The sequence below is a fragment of the Uloborus diversus genome, chromosome 1 (genome assembly GCF_026930045.1).
Source record: "Uloborus diversus isolate 005 chromosome 1, Udiv.v.3.1, whole genome shotgun sequence".
NCBI lineage: Eukaryota > Metazoa > Arthropoda > Arachnida > Araneae > Uloboridae > Uloborus > Uloborus diversus.
Window position 1 is genome coordinate 128,695,955 of NC_072731.1, and position 21,466 is coordinate 128,717,420.

Sequence of the window (21,466 nt, forward strand, 5' to 3'; positions counted from 1 at the left end):
ATATTTCTGGAATTGTAAAAGGAAACAAAAAACAGCAGCAGATGTTGTATAGTGATTTGTAATTGAAAATATTAAATTGCATCAAAACACAATTAATAAATTAATTTAACTTTTTTTTCTTGCAATTTTAAAATTATAAATTACATATAGCAGAAAAAAAAAAGAATCACCACAAAGCAGGATTCTATTAATACTTACTGATTGAAGTTTATGGAACTGATAAAATGAAATTATGATAAAAATATATAAAATAAGTTTAACATATTTTAAATCTCATTTTATCTTCTAAATTATTTGAGCCCTTGTAGTTATAAAAGCAATGGAAAAACAGGATGGCGAAAGACTATTGAAAAATTGAAAAACTAAAATAATAAAATATCAAAAAATCAAGAAGGACATGTTGACATTATACCTTGCACTCATTTAATAACTGCTTTTTGTTGGTTACATAAGAAAAACAGACAATACAAATTATACTTCTCATTAAAAAATGAAAGCAAATAATTACAATAATAATAAAGATTTAAGTAAACATCAGGGTTCGAAAAAATCATGTTATTTTCGAAATATCCGACATTTTGATATATATAGCGGATATTTTGATATATATATAGGATATTTTGATATAAATCCAATATTTTCAATTAGCACAAACTAAAATCTTCAAATTATTAAATGCATCCTCAAATCACTCTATATTTTCTTATATTATAATAACAATATGTAGACTTAAAATTATGGTTTCTTTCATTATTTATATTGAATATTTTGGTTTACATTTCTATCAATTTTAATGGAGTTAATTTAGCAATAGCTCTAATACTAATTTTTCTTCTGTTAGCTACTTTTGCAGTTATATGATTCATCAGAAATAAATAATATGCATTAGTCGATGCACAATCATAAGACATTTACTTTTTTTCTGAGCAATGTTTAATATTTAATTGGGCACTTTTAATATGAATTCAAATTGTTACATTAGTAATAATTTTATGAATATAAAATACAAGTAAACAAGAAGTTCCGTCTAGAACTAGACGAGCCTACTTTCCCGTATACCCATACTACTTTCTAGTACCTGATCAATATTCTCAAAAATAGCTAAAATCGCAAATTTTTTCAAACATATTTTTTTAATATTTTAAGCCGATTTCTAGGAATAAAATATTCCTTACTTTTCTTCAAAAAAACGAACAAATAAAAAAGCAGCACCTTTTAAACAAAGCAGCTAATACACTTCTTTCCATTAAAAAAATTTTTTAACAGCTTTCAAAACGAAAAAATAATAATAAGTTCATTAAAATAAAGACATCATATTAAAAAAATCGTTTCTTTTTCCCCTGTTGCCGAAAATAATTTTTTAAACGAATTAATGCACTTACCAAAATAAAAAAAAAACAATAAAATGTCAACTTAAAGAAATAATTTTCATTGTCAAAAAAAAAAATCGTCTGCGCATATTTTTCGAGTTTATTCACCAAAACTAAATACCTAAATTAAAACTTTAGCGTGAAAATAAAAACAAATCATATCAACAATAATTATTTCACAGTTAAAACCACAGCAGCGGAGTCGGAGTCGGAGTCAATCTCATTTTGGGATAAAAGAGTCGGAGTGGAATATCCAAGAATCGGAGTCAGTCATTTGTCCTCCGTGTATAAATGTTTGCCAAAGCTACGAAGTCAGAGTCGAAGTCGGGGAGTCGGAGTCCGATTAATTGTCGGGAACAGGAGTCAGAGTCGGTGTCAGGTCCCCCTAAATTCTCGGAGTCGGAGTCGGGAGTAGGTCGTCAAGAGCTATTTCCAACAAAGTTTGTTTGAAGTAAATCCGCCTTCAAGTACGGAATCTACATTGACTTTCAGTTTCCCCGTAGGCGCTAATGTTAAGGGATTTGAACTGTTCAAAATTGAACGGAAAATTGTTCAAATCAAAAAGATATCTTATACACAAGTTTTTTATCAAAAGCTTTTTCCTACAAAGTTTTTTTGAAGCAAATTCGCCTCACAGTTCGGAATCGCTTTGAATTTCCCTGTAGGCGCTAATGTTAAGTTTTTTTGAACTGTTCAAAATTGAACAAAAAATAGTTCAAATCAAAAAGTGAAATATGGGAATGAGGTGTCCTCGCCGAGGTCTTTCGAACAAAAAAAAGTTTGTTCGAATCGGACTATTCATTCAAAAGTTATTAGGGGGGGACAGACAGACAGACCGACAGACAGACCGACAGACAGACAGACAGACAGACCGACAGACAGACAGACAGACCGACAGACATTTTTCCCCATCTCAATACCCTACTTTCCAATTTTTAATTTTTCAATATTTATTTAATTATTTTATTTATTTTTGACTTTTTTTTGTTTTTTACGATATTTTTAAGATGCATTAAGCCTTCTTTCATGCTTTTTTCTTCTTTTTCTGACTTTTACTGGGAAAGTAGGCTAAAAAGGAATATTATATTACTTTGTTACATTATTGATGTATTAATACATCATAAAAATATAGTACATCACTTCTTGGTTATTTTTAATAATAAATGAACAATATTACTGTCCTTTTATATCCTTTTTATATTGAAAGTACCACAGTTGAAAAAATAAATATTAAAAATGTCAAAATATGATATTTTCAAAATAAATATCGGAAATATATCGTGATATATATTGACTGATATTTATCGACGAACCCTGGTAAATACCAATGAAATAATAATTTTATATATGTATATATAAAAGAAAAGAAGAACAATACTGCCATACTAAGTGCAAAAGTCATATCTGCAGCTGAATTCAAAAGAAGAAATTGCCATTTAAAGTTTTGCGCATAGGTATGTGTTTAATTCATAGGTAACATTTTCAGAACTTTTTACACATTATTTCACATGGACATATGAGGCAGGGAGAATCAAAGGGATGTAAGTGGCAAAATTAAAAATTTGGAGATAACCAGTACAAATGATAGGTGAACCCCCTCCTCTGTCTTGGGGCGGCAAGAGATAGTACTAGTAGTCCTGTTAGATGCTGCTGTACAGCGCAATTTAGAAAAAACATTCAATGAAAGCCTACCTAGGACGTTATCTTAAAAGTTGTCTATCCCTTTGGTCCTCACTGCCTCATATGACCATAAAACTTTGCATTTAGGTGAAATATGGAACAAAGAACCACATGGTGACCCTAACTCATTTGTGACAAAAAGTGCAGATATGATTTTTGTGCTTAGTAAAATTTCCTATCCTCCCTTCCACGGCAGGATAGGAAATTTTAACTTTTAGTCAGAAAATCAGGAGACATGTTCAACAAAATTGGAATATATGGCAATAAAGCAGAAGCGAGAAGCTCTAACAGAGATCTGTTACAGGTAGAGATTTGTCGTGGGAATGATGCAGCATAATAGTGTGGCATTTTTTGTCACTTATCAGTAGTGAGCAATGTTTTAACACTGATCTCTTTCCTGCTATAGATATACAAGGACAATGAGAAGCCTTAGTCAGCCTAGTGGGAAACTAGGGGTCTAGTCCTTGGGGCGGGGGGGTCGGCGAGCATACTGACAAGGCAGCGCTGCCTTTGTGTTCCTGTATACATACAACAAAATTTAAGAAAAGATTAATTAATTTAAGGCAATAAGAATATTAAAATGTAATACATTTAAATTTGAGTGGAAACAAAAAGTGAGAAAATCAATGCTAATCAAATAAATTGGAAATGTTAACTAAGATAGGTTTAAACTTTACACTAAACAAAATAGATTGAATATTCCATTTAAGTACATCCTGTACATTTCATTCTGTTACATGCCCATATACCAATAGCTATTTATAAAGGATACAAAACGACCCACATAAAGCAACTATTGCATATTGGTTCAAGAGGACCTAAGGAAAACAAGGGAGGATCCAGCTTTTGGTTTTGCAGGGAACCATTAGCAAAAGAAAGGAACTTAAATGGAATATTCAAAAGCAAATGGGGGGGGGGACCTCTTAAAGATTGGTCCCCTCGGGACCCAAGCTTGGATGAAATGAGGACTCACTCTTTCCTACAGGCTTTGTATGTCTTGTTGAGACGGTTGAAGCCGCAGTTTCCATTTACATTTCCCTTGAAATTCTGTTCATAGCAGCGGAGATCTGACATCTTTCCTGTGCTGCCCCACAGCAGCTTGCATTGGTCCAGATGAGATCGACAATGGCCTCCATAACAGTATGCCTGGAAAGGGAGAAAATTACGAATATCTACTTCATACTTTTACAATTTTGAGAGCCACATAACAAATTTAATTTAAATCATTATTTATTATGTTAGTTCTTGAATTTATTTTCCTAGAAATACTTACTTTAAAATAAAATAATAATAATAAAAAATAAATTTAAAAAAAGAAAAAAACTAGTCGTGACACAACACTCCATCTTACCCTTCTGTCATATATTGCCATTTATTGGTGCTTGCTTTGTCTTAGCTTTGTGGTTTTAGTCATCAGATAGATCCCTTTGTTTGGTATGGAAGAATTTTCACATTAGCTTGACTGACAAGTTAATCTCACAATCAAAAAGGATTTAAACCTTAATGAGGGTTTAGGCAATATTAGATTAAAAACTTTTGTTTATGCCTTTGTCAAAGAGTAATTTTTAGTATTTCATTGTTTGCATTTATCTTTAATAATATTTTCAATTAATTGTAACTATTATGATAAGGGTTAGAAAGCTTAATATATCACAGATAACATCATAATAAATAATACTAATTTGGAATTCAAATATACTTTTATATTATTTAAAATCTCATCTATAAACAATATCAGTAATTCATTTATATTTTTATACTACCTTTTATAAATGAAATAAAGAAAGTTATATTTGTTTACTTTGTAACAGATGCAACCAGTACATGAAATAAAAACTTCTGGTTTTTGTAACAGATGCAGAATTTATATATCTCTTTGTTGCATGCATAAGGAGAACTTACCAAATTTTAAAACATTGTTATATGATGAAACAGCAATCTTTTAACATATTTACAACAGAGTTTATTTATTATTTATTTCCTAAACAAACAACAATGCAAAGTACACTGAGAAAAAATGCAAACATGATCAAATTAATACTACAAAAAATAATGGTGGGATGAAGGGCTGTTATATGGAGAAAAATTAGTGTTCCATGACAGTTCTAAAGCAGGGTTACCAGATTTAAGAACAGTAAATACGGGACAGGATACGAGGAGTGAAAGGGGGTGGGATATTTTTGAGGTTGAGGGCAATCACAGGTTATATATTTTTAAGGAGTGATAAACAACCATGTTATAATAGCTTTCCATAGATTTCTCTTAGTATGTTTATGGGTGAGCACATTTTTGAAGGAACTCTAACTGAAAGAATAAAGCAAGCAATAGAACGAAGTTCAGTAAACATATCGACGTTGATAGGAACAGGTGCTAATTAGTTTTTTATTTGCGTTCACTATAAGTTAAATGGTGCAATCGGAAAATTTTTTTGTTAAATGTGACTACTTTATCTGAAATAGTAATGCAATTAATCGTACAGCAAAACTTGTTTTTTAATGCCATACCAGCCAATGGAGAAATCTGAATGAGTAAAATAATTTTAATGCATCATATGGCACTTATCGCTTTCATTCATATCTTTTTGTGCAACTAAGCTATTAAGCACTTCCTTTATTGTTGAAATCTCATCGTATAGATCATCTACTGATACTTTATTTTCAATATATATGTATGTAACTGTTCTACAATAACTGACAAGTCAGAAAACTACTTTATCCATTAAAACCATTGGTCTTAAAACAAAAAGGGGATTTTTATGTGTGAAATCAAACCATTTTTTCTCATGTAATTCAGAGCTGTTTCAAAACATTTCTGGTATCTTTCACTCAGACATTGTATTTTTTAACCGTTTAGATGTTTTACGGTTTTAGTGACGAACGATTCATATAAAACTTATCTTCAAATGTGCTATCTAGTTGTTTTACCAAATGTGTCATAATATCATAAAGTTATCAGCTGCAGTTGTAGATTCATTTTGAAGTTTTTTGCGGGCAACTTCAAAAACGGGGGACATATTACTAAAAAAATGGAAAACTAATGCAACCTTACTGGTTTCACATGTTTCAGCTGCACTTTCTTCACTTGAAAGCAATAATTTTCTGAGGGGCTTAGGGATGGATACTCCCTCGCTTATAAAATAATTCATGAGAGAAGGCCAAGATTAAATGAGTCGATCTACAGCTGGAGCTAAACTTAGCCATCGTGTCGGAATATGTTTTAGTAGCTCTTTAAACTCTATATTAGCAAACTCAAAAAACTTCTTTAGGTCATTCCGCTTAATTGTAGATTTAGAAAAATGTGAATACATTTTTAAAACAATAGTTTTGACATCAATTTCTAAACAGCATTGGCGAAATGCAGTGATAACTATGAGTTAAACACCCTGACTTTAGTAAATTTTTCTTTTGCTCTCTAAGTATAGAGTATATACTGACCGCTTTGTTTCAAAATTAGCGTTGGTACTGTCGGTTGAAAATGAAGAAACTGATTGTAAATCCAAGTCTGACTCAATCAATGCTTTAGTAAGAATCAAACAGTTTACTATAGCGTCAGCCGTCTTGAAACTTTTTGCTCTTTATTTGACAATTTTTTTTCTTTTTAATTCTTTTCCCTTAAAATAATGTTTCGTTTTGTACAATATTGTTATTAGCTAGAATACGGGACTTTAGCCGTCCCGTATGAAGTTACCCGGGACGCTGGATAATTTTTAAAAATACGGGACTGTCCCTTGAAATCCGGGACATCTGGCAACCCTGTTCTAAAGGGAAGTGTGGCAATGACCTCAAATTCAAAAGGCACAGTGACACTTAGTATGGGAAATAAACAAAAGACTCACCTTTCCATCCCCACACTCCTCTCCATTCTGGCGAAAAGTATCTGCAGGACAAAACTCTGAGATCCCATCACAGAACTCTGGGAGGTCACACTCAGAGGTCGAGTCCCTGCAGGGGAAGGCTACCTTCTTCACCTATAAAAGGATCACAAAGCATTATTAAGTCATAAAGACACATCTTAGCTATGTGTTTACCAGAGTTATACTCAAGCATACTTGACACTCCCTCTCTAGGTTTTATAAAGGATTTTTCAGTTAGTATATCTTCATAAGTCCAACAATTTTTCCTAAAGACATTGGATATTTTTTTTAATTATTAGGATATTCCTACCCCTCTTCCCAATCATCATACACAAGTTTTATTAACATAGAGAACTTTCTAGTATTGTGTCTGAAAGCAGCATACTCATAAATTTTATAGTACCGAAGCTTTGACTTTGTATTGCAGTAGACAGCAGGAATATGGCTCATTTCTGCATTTGCAAACTTTTTGACATTATGATGAAAAATACATCTTATTTTGAAAGGTTAACAAATGTGTTAATTTCACTGAAAAATTGCTAATTTTTGTCATAGATGGGAAAATTATACAGGGGACAAATGTCATACAAGAAAATGGAATAAAGAAAAAAATCTGTAATGTTAAAATTAAAATTAGGCCAAAAATTAAATAAGAACAAATTTTATGTGTAAAAAAATTCTGCAGAAAAGTAGTAGTAAAAGAATGGCATTCCAGTATCAATGCACCCCTGCCTGCAGGCATATTCAATTCATAAAAATTCTGTTGGATTTAACATATCCAATTGAAAAGGATATTGACAAATAAGCTTTTTTTCTTCAAGAATAAATACGCTTAACAGAGCAGTATTAATAAGGTTAAACTATGTAAAGATTCATTAAGATTTTTGTTTTTTGAAAATATATTTCAGCAATAAGTGCTATCGTTTTATGCCATGACTAAATTTAAGAATGGCTCAAGCAAGTTGATACAAACGTTATGTTCACATGTCAACTGCATAACTAATTTGCATTGCCTAGGAATCAATACAACATACACTAAAAGCTAGTTATTTGCTTCTTTGAAATCTTTCCATCTGAGTTAAATTGCAGAAGTAAAGAAATTCTTTTTATTTGTCAGTAAAAAAAGAAAAAGAAACGAGACTCCCTATACAAAGAACACAATTAATAACAATATGAAAAATGTCCAAAGAGAGGAAAATCTAAAGAATTATATTTAAACTAATCAACAAGGCTGAAATTGGAAGTTAGAAGGAAGTAACACAACCATAAAATTCAAAACTCTTTGAAGAAAAGGACACAATTATCTAAGTGTAATTAAAAATAATCAAACAATTAGGACGCATAGAGAAACAAGTGCCGACACACAATGAACAAGTGCCGACACACAAAAAAGATTTTTAAAGATCAATGCCAAGCTCATAGGAAGGGATGGTTGGATGCAAGGCTGAAAGAGATCTAAAAAGCATGAAAATAAAAAATTGGTGGATTAAAATACAAGACAGATTGCTTTGGACTGGTGTAAAATTGTTAGAGAGGTCATGGTCCAACATGGACTTGGATGCCAAGGAGTCAGCAATAAGTAGTCCTATCAAATACTGAGCTGAGCATTTCTTTCGATAAACATCCATCATTGAGAAAAGGAAATAATAGGACACATACCTCAAAAGACCATGGTATACTAGTAGTGGCTATAGGGATATACCCATAAGTTTAAGGTTCCGAAGTTAGTGCTGAAAATAAAATTTAGAGGAGAAATAATATGCAGTATTGATAAAGAAACTGGATTCAGTACCTGACATGTGTCAAGATCGCAGCAGCTACCCATGGCACAGGTGGCATTACTGAACAAGCGGCAAGCGGTGGCATTACAGCAGCGGTTGTCACAAAACTGAAACAAAAAAATCTTTTTGTTTAAGTTGACTAATTGAGGACCAAGAGAAAAGATTTACAAGTTTGTTTTTTATTTCAAACACTAGAAAGTCTCCCGTCAAGGTATGCCGGTTTAAAATTGCTTCGACATTTGTGCAAGGCCATTACCTGTTTGGTCATATTTTGATAGTAGAAATTTCAACCCCCTCCAGTGGATTAACCCTAAAACTCCAGTAGATAGCATTCGTAGTTGACCACTTTTTGTTTCTTCATTTCCCTGAAATGACGCAGTCTTACCAGTAAAACAGTTAAGTTACCGGTTCGAGTTCAGCCTTGTCCCAATAAAGCCTTTCCCCTGCATGTTAAACATTACCAAAACATATAAAACTATCATACTGTGGCGCGAGTTTCGAAGAGGACTGGATCCAAATTTTGTTCCTATCCAAATTTTAAGCAAAATTTACAGTTAACTACGGCAAAAGTGAATTATATTACACACACTGGTGTATTTTATTTAATAATCAATTTTATCTAAAAATTTGCTTTACTTTTTTTTTGGCAAAGTTTTTTTTTTTATTTCATAGTCTTTTCTACTTATTAGTATTACATCAGAACTTAAAAACAGACTATGTGCTCCCAATCTATTACAATATACATCTTACTTACTTACATGTTCACATGAATGGAACTAATGGTGTCACTTAAAAAACGTCTGCTAATAATAAAGCTTCTCAACACCTACACCTAAAAGAATAATTTTTTCACATGCACGATTGCCCTCGATATCTTTACCCTGTTGGAGGATGGAATATGCCGTAATTTACAAATAATCTTCCTTTTGTAATTTTCTAAAAAATCCCACAAGAAATAAAGCAAATCTCTTATTTCTTTTGAACTAAACCTAAAATTAAGAAGAAACATAAATTCCAATTCACTTCTTGACTCCCATGAGGTACGTTACATGTCATTACCTGCTCATATTTAACTACCTAACGTACGATACAAATGTCATGTGAGTCAAATAGAAGACAAAATTAGTTCAGAAAAGAGTTATGCCTTTTCATACAGTATTTTTCAGCTTTCATCAATCTGATTGCAAAATTTAATGATTTTATTACAAATTTTTTTTTATATTACGGATTAATAGCTAAGAAGAAATAATTTGTCCACTAAAATTTAAAAATTGAAGACATTGAAAATAGACTGAACCACATTGGCATCTGAACAAGTTGTATGTCATTGACATCTGAGTTGTTTCAGTTCACTTGAGTATAGATTTCTCCTCTCCCTAAAGTGATGCCTGATAAAGTAGATACACATAAATAACGCTTCATCACAAGGCTTTGATTGAGTGAAAGAAACCAAAAGAGCAGAAGCTTCAGCTTTGTGTGAGGAGTGAGCAAGAATTTTTTTACTTTTCTTGAATGGTTTGCAATTTTTCTTTTTAATTGAAAAATTTAAGAACATACATTCAATTCTGAAGAATCAAGTGTTGTCAATTAGTTCGTTTCTAAATTTAAAAGAGGCAAATGTATAACTGTTATTCACAAACAAGAGTTACTTATGATCAACCTTCCATCTGAATGTGACTGCAGGTGCAGAGAGAAAACACTTTTCTGAAACTTGAAGTAAAGCAAAATTCAAGAGTAAAACATTAACTATTGATTAGGACTCTACCGATGCATCACGGCCGATGGTTCAAAATTTTGCCATCAGCATTGGCATCGGCGGCCTATGCTAACTTATAGAAAACATCGGCCCATCGGCCTTGAAACACATCTAAATGTTGATGTATGGCCGATGTTTTTCAGAAAAGAAGGGGGAAAGAAACTAACTTTTATATATCTATTTTTTACTGCCCAAATAAAAGTAAGTACAGCATAGGGCTCAGAATCGAACAGCAACGGGACCAACACCAATTTCAGATTTCAAAATATGCCAAATTTAGAGTCACTACCAAACTTTTCCCAACATGGTAGACACTTATCATGAATACCCACATATTCTGACACATAATCTGACTCTTAACTGAAGACTGTAACTGCAGCAAAAGCTCATTTATAAGTGGGAGAAATGCCAATTTAAATTTGTGTAAGGTAATTAAAATCCTTAAAATGGCGATATTTTTATTTTGCACTTTTAAAGCTTAAAAGAAAAACTAGTTTTTTCACTGAAATCCGTATTTATAATTTAATAATTCGCCGCCTTAAAAAAACAGTTGCGTGCTGTAATCTTACTTTCACGGTAATCAGATGTTTTTTTATTTTGAGGTGGGGGGTGGGGAGAAAAATGAAAAGAAAAAGTACATTTCCTTACATTTTATGCTCAACTTTCTTCTTGATTATATTGGGATTAACTAACTAAAAAGTAATAATTTCTCTACAGCTATTAACGGGATAGACAAAAGTAAGCGAAATCATAAAACTTCAATATTAAAGAATTCTAACACTATTGAATGTTAAAAAATATTCAAAATATTGCAGAGATTCTTTTATTCTTTCAAGCCAATTATATCTTTCAGATAACGAAGGTGAATTTTAATCTGATTCCTCTTAATGGGTGCTTTTAATCTTCGCTAACCATTGCGAAGCCATCTTCGGGAGTTTGTGAGAGGCAGGGAGCGGTGCCCTCTAATTATTGCAAACATTACTTGTCTAAACACGTATTGATTGTAACAATTCTTTAACACACCACGTACTTTTTAAAAAAATTTATTCATTTATGTTTGTTTAAAAAATCCTCACTGGTCCAAAATCCTGTTTGACATGTTTGTTTTTAATGGTATGCGAGTTGCTTTTTTTTTCTTTTTTATAAGAAACGGAAAAAAAAGGGGAAAACCCCCACAGGTTAGGAATGGCAAGCTGCAAGCTTTTTTTTTTTCAAAAAAAAAAAGGAAAGGAAAGGAAAATTACAAGGGAAAAACCCTTTATTGGTTTGCGAACTTGTTTCAAAAGTATTTGCCAGTCCGACGGTCAAAAAAGGGTATGAAACGTTGTTTTAGAAAACAGTGCTAGGAATTTTATTTAATCAATTTTGCTCATTTTCTGACGCCACGTCAATTTTATTTATTAATTTTTCTTTTTATGAAGTAAAATGAATTTATTTAAATTTATACCAAGCAGGAATTAATATACTATTTCTTTGAAAAAGAAAAACAGATACCTCACCACTCAGTTATTGAGAAATATCTCACAAAGTGAACTATAATTGTTTTATACATCTAAACCTAAATAAAATATTTCTTATTAAATTTTTACAGGCATATTTTCTCCCTGCTAGTTAATTTTAGTTGATTTTCTATGAAAGAATAGAATATTAATGATGAATGGCACAATTTGCGGGATTAACTCTCACAGAGACATTACTCACAACTTTTTCAAATGAACGAATCCAATGAATGGGTAAAAAAATAAATGCTCCTCTCATGAACGGATCATTAAAAGGAAGATATTGTTCAACTCTACTAAAAATAGCGCTGCACTTAGCAGGGCATATATTAATGGGGTTTTTTTTTTGGGCAATTGCCCACACAGTCAAATAAAATTGGCCCCACAGTCAAATAAAATTGCCCACCTACATTTTCCTAAATTTTTCCATCGGTTATGTGTTTCTATATATTTTTTATTTTTCTGTAAAAAAATGGAAGCGTGACCCCTAACCGTTCCCACAAGCAAAAGTTTTTTACATAAATAAAACTATTACACAACGATGTCTCGCACTCCAAAACTCATAGATGGCAGCACCAGGGGTAGAAGTGACTGACTTGTCACATATAGGACATTTTCCACAAAAAATATAGGACAAATATAGGACACATTATATGAATAATTTTGCTATGAAAAAAGAAATAATACATATCATATATTATTCAGTTATTCTTATCAATGATTTTGTTAAAAAAAAACTTCAAACAAAATACCTTACATCTATAATGACTTTCCTGTAGTTAAAAGAATAATTTTTGAAAAAAGTGTACTTTACAGACTAAATAACTAAACAAAATTTGAACAAAGATAATTATTATTTTTTCTTCCTCACTCATGACCCAAGTACTAATTCCACTGCTCTTGGATTTTATATCTAAACTGAACCCTTTACCACTTGTATTAAGAACAAACAGAGCTTGAGAAGGATCCTCTTGACGTTTTTCAGAGTCTTCTTTATGTTTGAATGTTTTAGCATGCTGCCTCAATTGCGAAAATCCACTATTGCTTATGGGCACTGAACAGTTACAAAAATGGCAAAAAGCGGTAAAATCATCTTTTCCTTTAGTGCACCATGCACCAAAATTTGTAGAATTAATGTCCTCCTAGTTCAACAACTCCACACGAAATGTTGTTAAGCGATGCGATTTCGCCATTATAATTCCACTTATTACAACAAACTACGTTTTAACATCATAAGGAACTAACCATTCCACGATCCCAAAATTCCACAAAAAGAAAAGATTGCAAAAAGAAAATTAGAACATTCCGATCAGAAAATGCACTGAACACAAAAATATACCAACGAAAACCATGATGGAAGACAACACAAACGGCTGTTGCCCCCCCCCCTCAATGCAAAATTCTAAAACCAACTATACCATACTATACTAAAACCAGCAAAGAAACTCCACCCACTATAGAGTGACGTCACATTGCTGTAGCTAATGAGAGAAGATGCCTGTTTCATAATTTAGTCAGTTGAGTTTTTTAATTTGAAATTCGTTTGGGCACGTACTTTCAGGGAAAAATCTGATGTCAGAAAGTTTATTTACCATTCTTTTTAAAAGATATATATGGTATAAAACGGGAATATAGGAAATATAGGACATTTTTGAAAAATATTGGAAATATAGGATGAATTTGATGCTTTTTTTTTAAATATAGGAAATATAGGATATATAGGACTACTTCGACCCCTGCAGCACGTAACACATACACAGAGTTTTATGGATTGACGTCACATAAATCTTCCATAACCATTTTTTTAGGTGAAACCGACCCTATGTGTCCTGTACAAAGCTTGTAGTGCATGGTCATTTGAAGCATTTGTTTTTACGCTCTCTATTATATTCTGTGTTGCAGTTGCATTCGACCGAGTATGCAAGTATGAGTGCTAAAAGAAAATCACAAAAGCAAATTTCCATTAAAGATGCATTTTTTGGTGAACCTAAGAAAAAGAAACTAGATTCAAATGGTTCTAATGAAGAAGCAAGCGTGATAGAAAAAACTTTGAATTTGAATGAAAACAGGTTATTAATATTTAAGCATCTATGTTTTCGAAAAGTAACATAATTTGTCCGTTGTTCTATTTTTGCCATATCATGTGTTTAATACTTTCATCACTGCAAATAAAAAACCAAGGAGAAGGAAAACCAGAAGCTGAACTTTACAAAGAGAGGTTTTATATGAAATCTTTTTTTTTTTTTTTTTGAAAAAGACAATGTTATTTGAATTTGGTTGTATTAAAATGAAAATGAATGGTTGTATTATAATGAATGAAATTAAAAAAATTCAAAAACTCAGTGACTGTTTGAACTATTCTAAACGCTGAGTCACAGCATTTATGTTCTTTACTCTTTTCCTATCGAACAAAGCGACCATTAGCAATAATTTCCCTAATTCTAATTTTCACACCCCAACTCTTTTTTGACGATTATACAACTAACATGAACTGCACATTTACAATCACCCCCCTCCCTTCCGAGGAAGTTAGAGTTGCCCACACAGTAAAATTTCATTAAAATATGCCCTGGCACTTAGTGCAAAAGCCGTTGTGTTATAGAGTGTATATAAAGTCTTTTTGCTGTAATGAGTTACAAAGATATTCAAAAGTTAAAGTTTTATTCAAACCAATGATTTATTACTACAAGTATTATTCAGTTTAGTTTGTCTTTCAAAACACAATTGCAAACCATCTTTGATAATAGCATTAGGGGGAGGAATAAGGTTTAGGGGTTCTTCCACTTCCGATTTTTTGAACTTAAAATTCCAAAAAAGTAGTTTCAGGTGATATTCGATGATGTTAGGGGAAGGGTTTAAAGGCAGGAGAAATTCCCCCAAAATCCCCTAAAACTGTCTTAAATATAAAATTGTGGGACCCAGCAATGGTAGCGAAATCAGAGGGATGAGGTTCATGAGCTCGCAGCAGCAATTTTGGGAAATTGAATTTTTAAAAACGCAGTTTTAGAGGATTTTCAAATTTTTTTGTAGAGATCTCCTCCCCACAGGAAGTTTTTTAAAATAGAAGTTGAAACGCGATTTTTAGACGGTTTTCGGAGATAAAGGACAGCGGGGAGGGGGGATCCTTTGCAAGTAATTTGTCAAAATCGAGTCTCTAAAACAATTTTAGAAGAACTTTAATGATATTGGAAGGGGGGGGGGGAGTTTGGGGACACTCTCCGGAATCTTTATGAAATGGAAGGCTTATAATCGGGATTGTAGACCACTTTTTGGTAGCGTTAGGTGAAAAGATCAAAGACCCTCCCATGTTGGTTTTTTGAAATTGAAGACCCAATTTTAGACGAATTTCAAAAGCACTGTATAGAGGTTCTTTCTTCCAGAATTTTTTAGTATTTCGAACCTTAAAAAACGTTACTGCTGGCCCTCGCATTTGTAACTTCAGAGGAAAAGATGTTGCTTAAGTACTCAACTGCAGACATTTTTTGAAAATTAAAGTTTTGAAAATGCAATTTCAATCCACGTTTGGAGTTACTATAAGGAAAGAATTGAGTTCAAGGACAGCTTCTCTTCACTCTTTGGATTTTCTCTTCCAAAAACTTTTAAAAGTTATATTTTTCGATCAACAGAAATATTTTAGATTCCTCTCTTTATGTTTTTAATTATTGAAATACAATAAATCTCTAGACAAAGTTTTGTTTTACTTCCAATTTTATCTTTTAATTTTAAGCTGCTAGTGTACTACTCTTTCATTATTCTTTAAATTTCTCTCTTTCTTTTTTTATCTTTTCCTCTGTTAGAAACGTATTCCTAGATTCCTACGGTCCATGTGTTTTTCTCTACTTTGCTATGATTTTCAATATGATATTTTCATTAAAAAAGCAAGAAATATAAATATGTCAGAGATTCCTATCTAGTTATCATATTGATTCACCCGTTCATGTCCTTAAAATATGACTTGCCATCAGTTTCTACATCATACTGAATACCTTAAAAAATGTTTGAAACCTACATTTCGGCCATCTTTAGTCAGGTGTTTCCATCAGTCATTTGAAACGAAAAATAATCGGCCATCGGGCCACAATCGGCATCGTCCTATTGGCCAAAAATTGCCATCAGTCGAGCCCTACTATTGATAACTCAAAGCCCCAGGGAACCGGCTAAAACCTTTAAGATATAGGTAGTTCAAGATATGGGAAGTTACCACAGCCTTCTCATGAGTTTGAAACTAATGAAAAATTCAAGACAAAGAAATATTCGAGTTATTGTGAGTTAACTGTATATATATATATATATATATATATATATATATATATATATATATATATCTTTTTTTTTTTTGGTCTTTTCTTTCTAAGATGAAAAGGTTACTCGCAAATTATTAATCTGCAAATTACTATGAAGCTAAGCCACACTTGTTCCCAACCACGTACTTGGACTAATGAAAATTCATTCTACCTTCACATAAAAATAGAAAACACAAACCTCTTTGAGGCCACAATCACACTCCTCCCCATCCTCCAGGAAGCTGTTGCCACATACAGGCCCAACAATACCTGATGGTCGATTCTGGAGGCAGTGGTCCATGCCTTGGGAGTATGCAAGATCCAGGTACTGAAGGGAGCAGGAGGACCAACGTCTGGGACTAGTGGAACTGAAACACAACAATCACAACAGATTATTGAAAACATTTTGACATAAGTATGAGATCGATGGTTCTGCAATTTAAACAAATTGATTAAGAAATGTTAAAGCTGATAAAAAAACAAAATAAAAACAAAACTATACACATACATAGTAGACACACACAAAGGGTGATCCTTAAAAACTGAGAATAAACAATTTTTGAGAGTTTTAAGCAAAAGATAACATTTTCTTATTGAAATTCTGAGATTTTAAATGAGCTTTTAATTTCCTAGTATCTGGACGACCGAGTATCGCTCGGCTTTAAAAGTTTTTTTTTTTTTTTTTTTGTAAAACTGTGTTTTTCTAAGGTTTGAAGTACTTTCTTAAACATACTTGTAAAGTTAAACGTTAAAGAAATATTAATGTTCTTGCCAATCGTTGGATCTGCTTCCGAGAAACGAAATATACATATAAATACTTCATTAGCATTATCATCATTTCAGCTATAAGAAGCCTACTACTGAATATAGTCCTCCCCTCCCCCTACAGACATCCACCAAAGGAAACTCTGAGCTGGTTGCATATAAATTTTTAACATACTCTATTGCCAAAAAAGTAGACCCAGCATGGCGACAATAAGTATGAAAAAAATTGCTAGGATTGAAAATGTGCCGCAACATATTAAAATGCTGAAGTACCAAATAAAGAAGATTCTGAATGCAGTTAAATCAACATTTTGTTTTAAACTATCTCTTAAATTTTTTCTTCCACTGTACAATTTTCCTGTCATTAATTGTAAAATTTTGAACTTGGAGCCTATTTTACGATGTTGAAATCAGTTCTTAACCTAATACTTCCTTCCAAAAAAACTGATGATCTGCAAACCACTCCAACAATTTCTAAACAGTCTCAAGACACATGTTTTTTGGAATAAAATTTAGATGTGTGATTTAAAAAATATATAAAACTATTTGAAGTGTAAAAAATAAAATAAATAAAATAAAACAAGACAGTCAAACAATAGTTTTGGTAAAAAAAGCCTAACAAAAACTTGCATAATGCTTTTGAATTTGTTTTTTAGCCAAATGTGATTGAAATTAGCCAAAGTGACAAATATTAGCCAAGACTGGCTAACCTAAGCAAACAATTTTAAAATGAGACCAAACTAATTTTCATTGTTATGGTTGCAAATCGTTTGCCTTAAGTGTCAACTCAATTTTTTCATGGCTTAACTTTAGCAGACTTAATATTAAAAAAACAATTTTTTTGTAAACAATCGCGTTTTTACGGGGAAAAAAAACTGATAGAGATGAACTTAGAATGCAAAGCTACAATTAAATTCAAAATTTCATCCGAATCGTTAGAGCCGTTTCCAAGATAGGAAACATAAATACACAGTCAATTCGCAATAACTTGAATCTAAAGGGACCAACGAAAAACTTCCCACTTATTGAAAGTTCGATTTACCGCTAGTTTCAGTTTTTGACAGTTTAATATTAAAAACCATCAAATATTTTAATTAATATGCACATATAACAGACAAAATTACAGAAGTTAAAAGTTTTTAAGCCCAATATGCACAATTTAATCAAAAATGTGGAGAGAAAAAAATCAAAAGCGTGGTTTTATTTTCGATACTGCTGGTACCACTTGAATAGAGCTGATCATACTTCTGGAACGGTGCACATCTTCATTCGTTTCAAATTCGGATTCATGGATTCTACCGCTTTAGAAGTTTCTAGCAGCAAGAGGTTTCGAAGCAGCTGGGCCCCACTTGCTCATTTAGAAATCAAGGCTTAGGTATATTACTCATTTTCAAGACTTCTGTTAAGCAACCACCTTCCTTGATCACCTAATTCCAATTCCAACTGAACCAAAGATGATTACTTAATTTAGGATGTTTTTTTCCATTCTAGCAATTTAAAATAAATCGAATCAAGCAAAAAAAGAGGTACTATTTCTCATTTCACCATTATTGTTTATTGCAGTTGTATTCGCCTTTGAATATTTACATTGCACTGGTTGTTGTGATCGTTTGGTCTGACCATGATGAGATCAAGCTGTCACCTGATGGAGATGCAACACTTACCAACTTCTTACACTATCGGAGGGAACGCTTAGCTCGAGAACATCCCAACGATAATGCCCAGCTCATTACGTGAGTGGATTTTAATACATTTGTTTTGTAATCAAATCATTTTGAATTTCTTGATTTCCCCTGTTTGCTCTGAAATTTGTGGCCGTACATACAGTCAATTCGCGATAACTCAGATCTAAATAAGACCGACGAAAAACTTCGACTTATCAGAAATTCCACTTACTGCTAGTTTTGGTTTTCAACATTTTAATATTAAAAGCCACAGAATATTTTGATTATTATGTACCTATAACAGACAAAATTACAGAACTTAAAAGTTTTTAAGCACAATATGCTCAGTTTAGTCAAAAATATTGGGAGGAAAAAAAATGTGGTTTTGTTTTCGATACTGCTGGAACCACTTGAATAGAGCTGATTTTACTTCAGGAAAGGTGCACATCTTCATTTGTTTCAAATTAGGATTCATGGATTCTACCACTTTAGAAGTTTCTATTTTTTTTAATATCATTGACAGAGTACTTGCTTAGACACCTTTAATAGTAAAGAAAACTCACTCTGTTTCTCAGGAACTTATCAGCAAATGATCAAACTAAAGAATGAAGGGGAAGGCATTTTAACTTAGGTCAGACTTTGAATTTAAAGCACATTCGTAGTCCAGCAACATGTCAAAGTGTAAACAGTACAGTATAACAAAAGAAAACAAGCTAACTCATTTCCACACTCCTTTATCGCACATTGGCTCAACAGGTGCTCTGCTTGTTTAGAGGTCTTTTATGAAGGAATTGCAAGTGAAGGTACATTAATTTTTCTTTTCAAGTCTCTTGTTTCCTTCTTTTTTTTTTTCATTCTTTCGAAATAAATTTTGAGTCATCTTTGAAAAACCTTCGAGTTAAAGGAAGTTAACTTTGAAATATATACATACATACATACCCACAAGAATTGCTCATTTATAGATATAAGATGTTCCCATGGCCTGATTAAAGCACCGTTCAGCAGCTCTCTGGCTCAGGGCACCATAATTTTAAAGGCACCAAAATATGACAAATTTGTTTTCCTTCAACTTTTTTTTCGAAGCTACTACAGTCGAGTCCCGACTTACGCGAGCAATGCGTTCCAAGATGCCTCGTGTAAGTTGAAATTTGGCGTTGGGGAAAAATATATGCATAGAAATTTTTTAGAAGCATACCAAATTCTTTTAGACACTTAAAAACACTTCTCAAACTGCTCTAAAGCATTCCTCAACTATACACTACAGTTTCTTGCATAAAGAACTGAACTTATAATCTACTTAAAAATAAACTTTTATTCAACATGAAATACGTTAAGATGCACAAAATGAATGACCAATGGGAGGGAAAGACATAAAATAAAACAAGTTACTCACAGCAAGAAGTAATAACAAAATGATGCACTATAATAGTACTGTATAGTAAATACAGTAACTATATTAAGGAACTATAAAATGAAGATAGTGATGATTTATGCTCCATGATAAGATCGTTATTCTAATCTAATAAGTTTTAAATATGGTTGCTTCGCCTTTTCTTTTGTATCGCTTCAATTTGGGGCAACAGCTCCTCTTTTTGATCTCTTTATTAATCCACAATACAAGAGCAGCTTCCATTTTCAAAATATTTACTTTTCTGGACTACTCAGCAAGCTTCAATATTGAAACAAAATTCGGAACTTTTACGGATAGTTTTTTGTTTTGACTTTTAATTGTACGTATGGAAGATTCACTAATTCTTATTGTCGCGCTACCGTCGACGTTTTGTGGTTGTGCAAACATATTGAGAATCTTAGCCCTTTTTTTTAAATCAGAAACTTTCTTTTTCTTCCCATCTTCACAAATTTTAGATGAAGGTGCAACTAACATGCCATTATATTTCATCAACTTTAATATTTGGAATGAACAAAATAAATAAATGAAAGATGCTGAGTGATTATTTGATGCACTAACAATGCGATGCGGTTTGGTGTGGAAACTTTTGCTGTCAATAATGTGTAAAGGTATGTAATAACATTCACAAAATCAATATTTAGTAATAACGAAGCCGATACTTCCTTCTAAAAAAATCGTGTTGTGGATTAAAAATTCGCGTTAGCTCAAAAATTCGTTCGGGAGTCTACTGTACTTCGAAAATGTGCGGATTTTCTTATACATGAGAGGGGAACCAAATTTTTCTATAGGACCTATGTGTCACTTTGACTATTTTGAGCCCTATATGTTCCTTTATTCTTTACATTTCCTGAAGTATACAAATCCTGTCCACAGCTCATCCAAGTTCACTTTAAAACCATTCAACCACAGTTGGAAAAGAAATCAAGGCACACAATTTTCAATAAAAATTATATGCACATGTTTCAAAGTTATAAGTTCTTCAGTTCAAAAGAATGGAGCTAAAAGAGAAAAATATAGCAAGGAATATGTAGTAGCAAGACTATTCTCCTTGCTTTCAAAAGCTTTCTCAGAGAAGTTCTTGCACTTAATCTTATAAAAAAACCTTAACAAATAATTTTATGCATACAGGGGCGCCGACTTGCAAAAATTATTGGGGGGACCGGACATCACCGGGGGTTTAGGGGGTTATGCAATCCCTTGGAGATCCCCCCACCCCAAATAAAGGTCAGATTTTTTTACCTTGAAAATGCCATATTTTCTTGTGTGTATAATTTTAACAAACAAACAGCATGTGACATGGCGTTTTTGAAGTAAAACAATCTAAAAATTGCTTTACAAATTTTCTGGTTCAACTAAATCATGTCACTTGTCTTAATAAGAGTTTTTGTGTTCTATTTTATGGGG

At 32.3% G+C, this 21,466-nt stretch overlaps 1 protein-coding gene across 1 annotated transcript in view; it reads right to left on the reverse strand.

Annotated features, from left to right (window-relative positions):
* Positions 1 to 21,466, reverse strand: part of LOC129234940 (zinc metalloproteinase-disintegrin-like MTP8) — a 129,904-nt gene that overhangs the window by 20,651 nt on the left and 87,787 nt on the right. Inside the window, exons 12-15 of the mRNA XM_054868753.1 lie at positions 16,422 to 16,590; positions 8,696 to 8,791; positions 6,886 to 7,017; positions 4,024 to 4,196 (exon numbers count right to left, since the gene is read on the reverse strand). Of these exons, the coding sequence (XP_054724728.1) occupies positions 4,024 to 4,196; positions 6,886 to 7,017; positions 8,696 to 8,791; positions 16,422 to 16,590 (570 nt within the window). The remainder of the gene's footprint in view (positions 1 to 4,023; positions 4,197 to 6,885; positions 7,018 to 8,695; positions 8,792 to 16,421; positions 16,591 to 21,466) is intronic.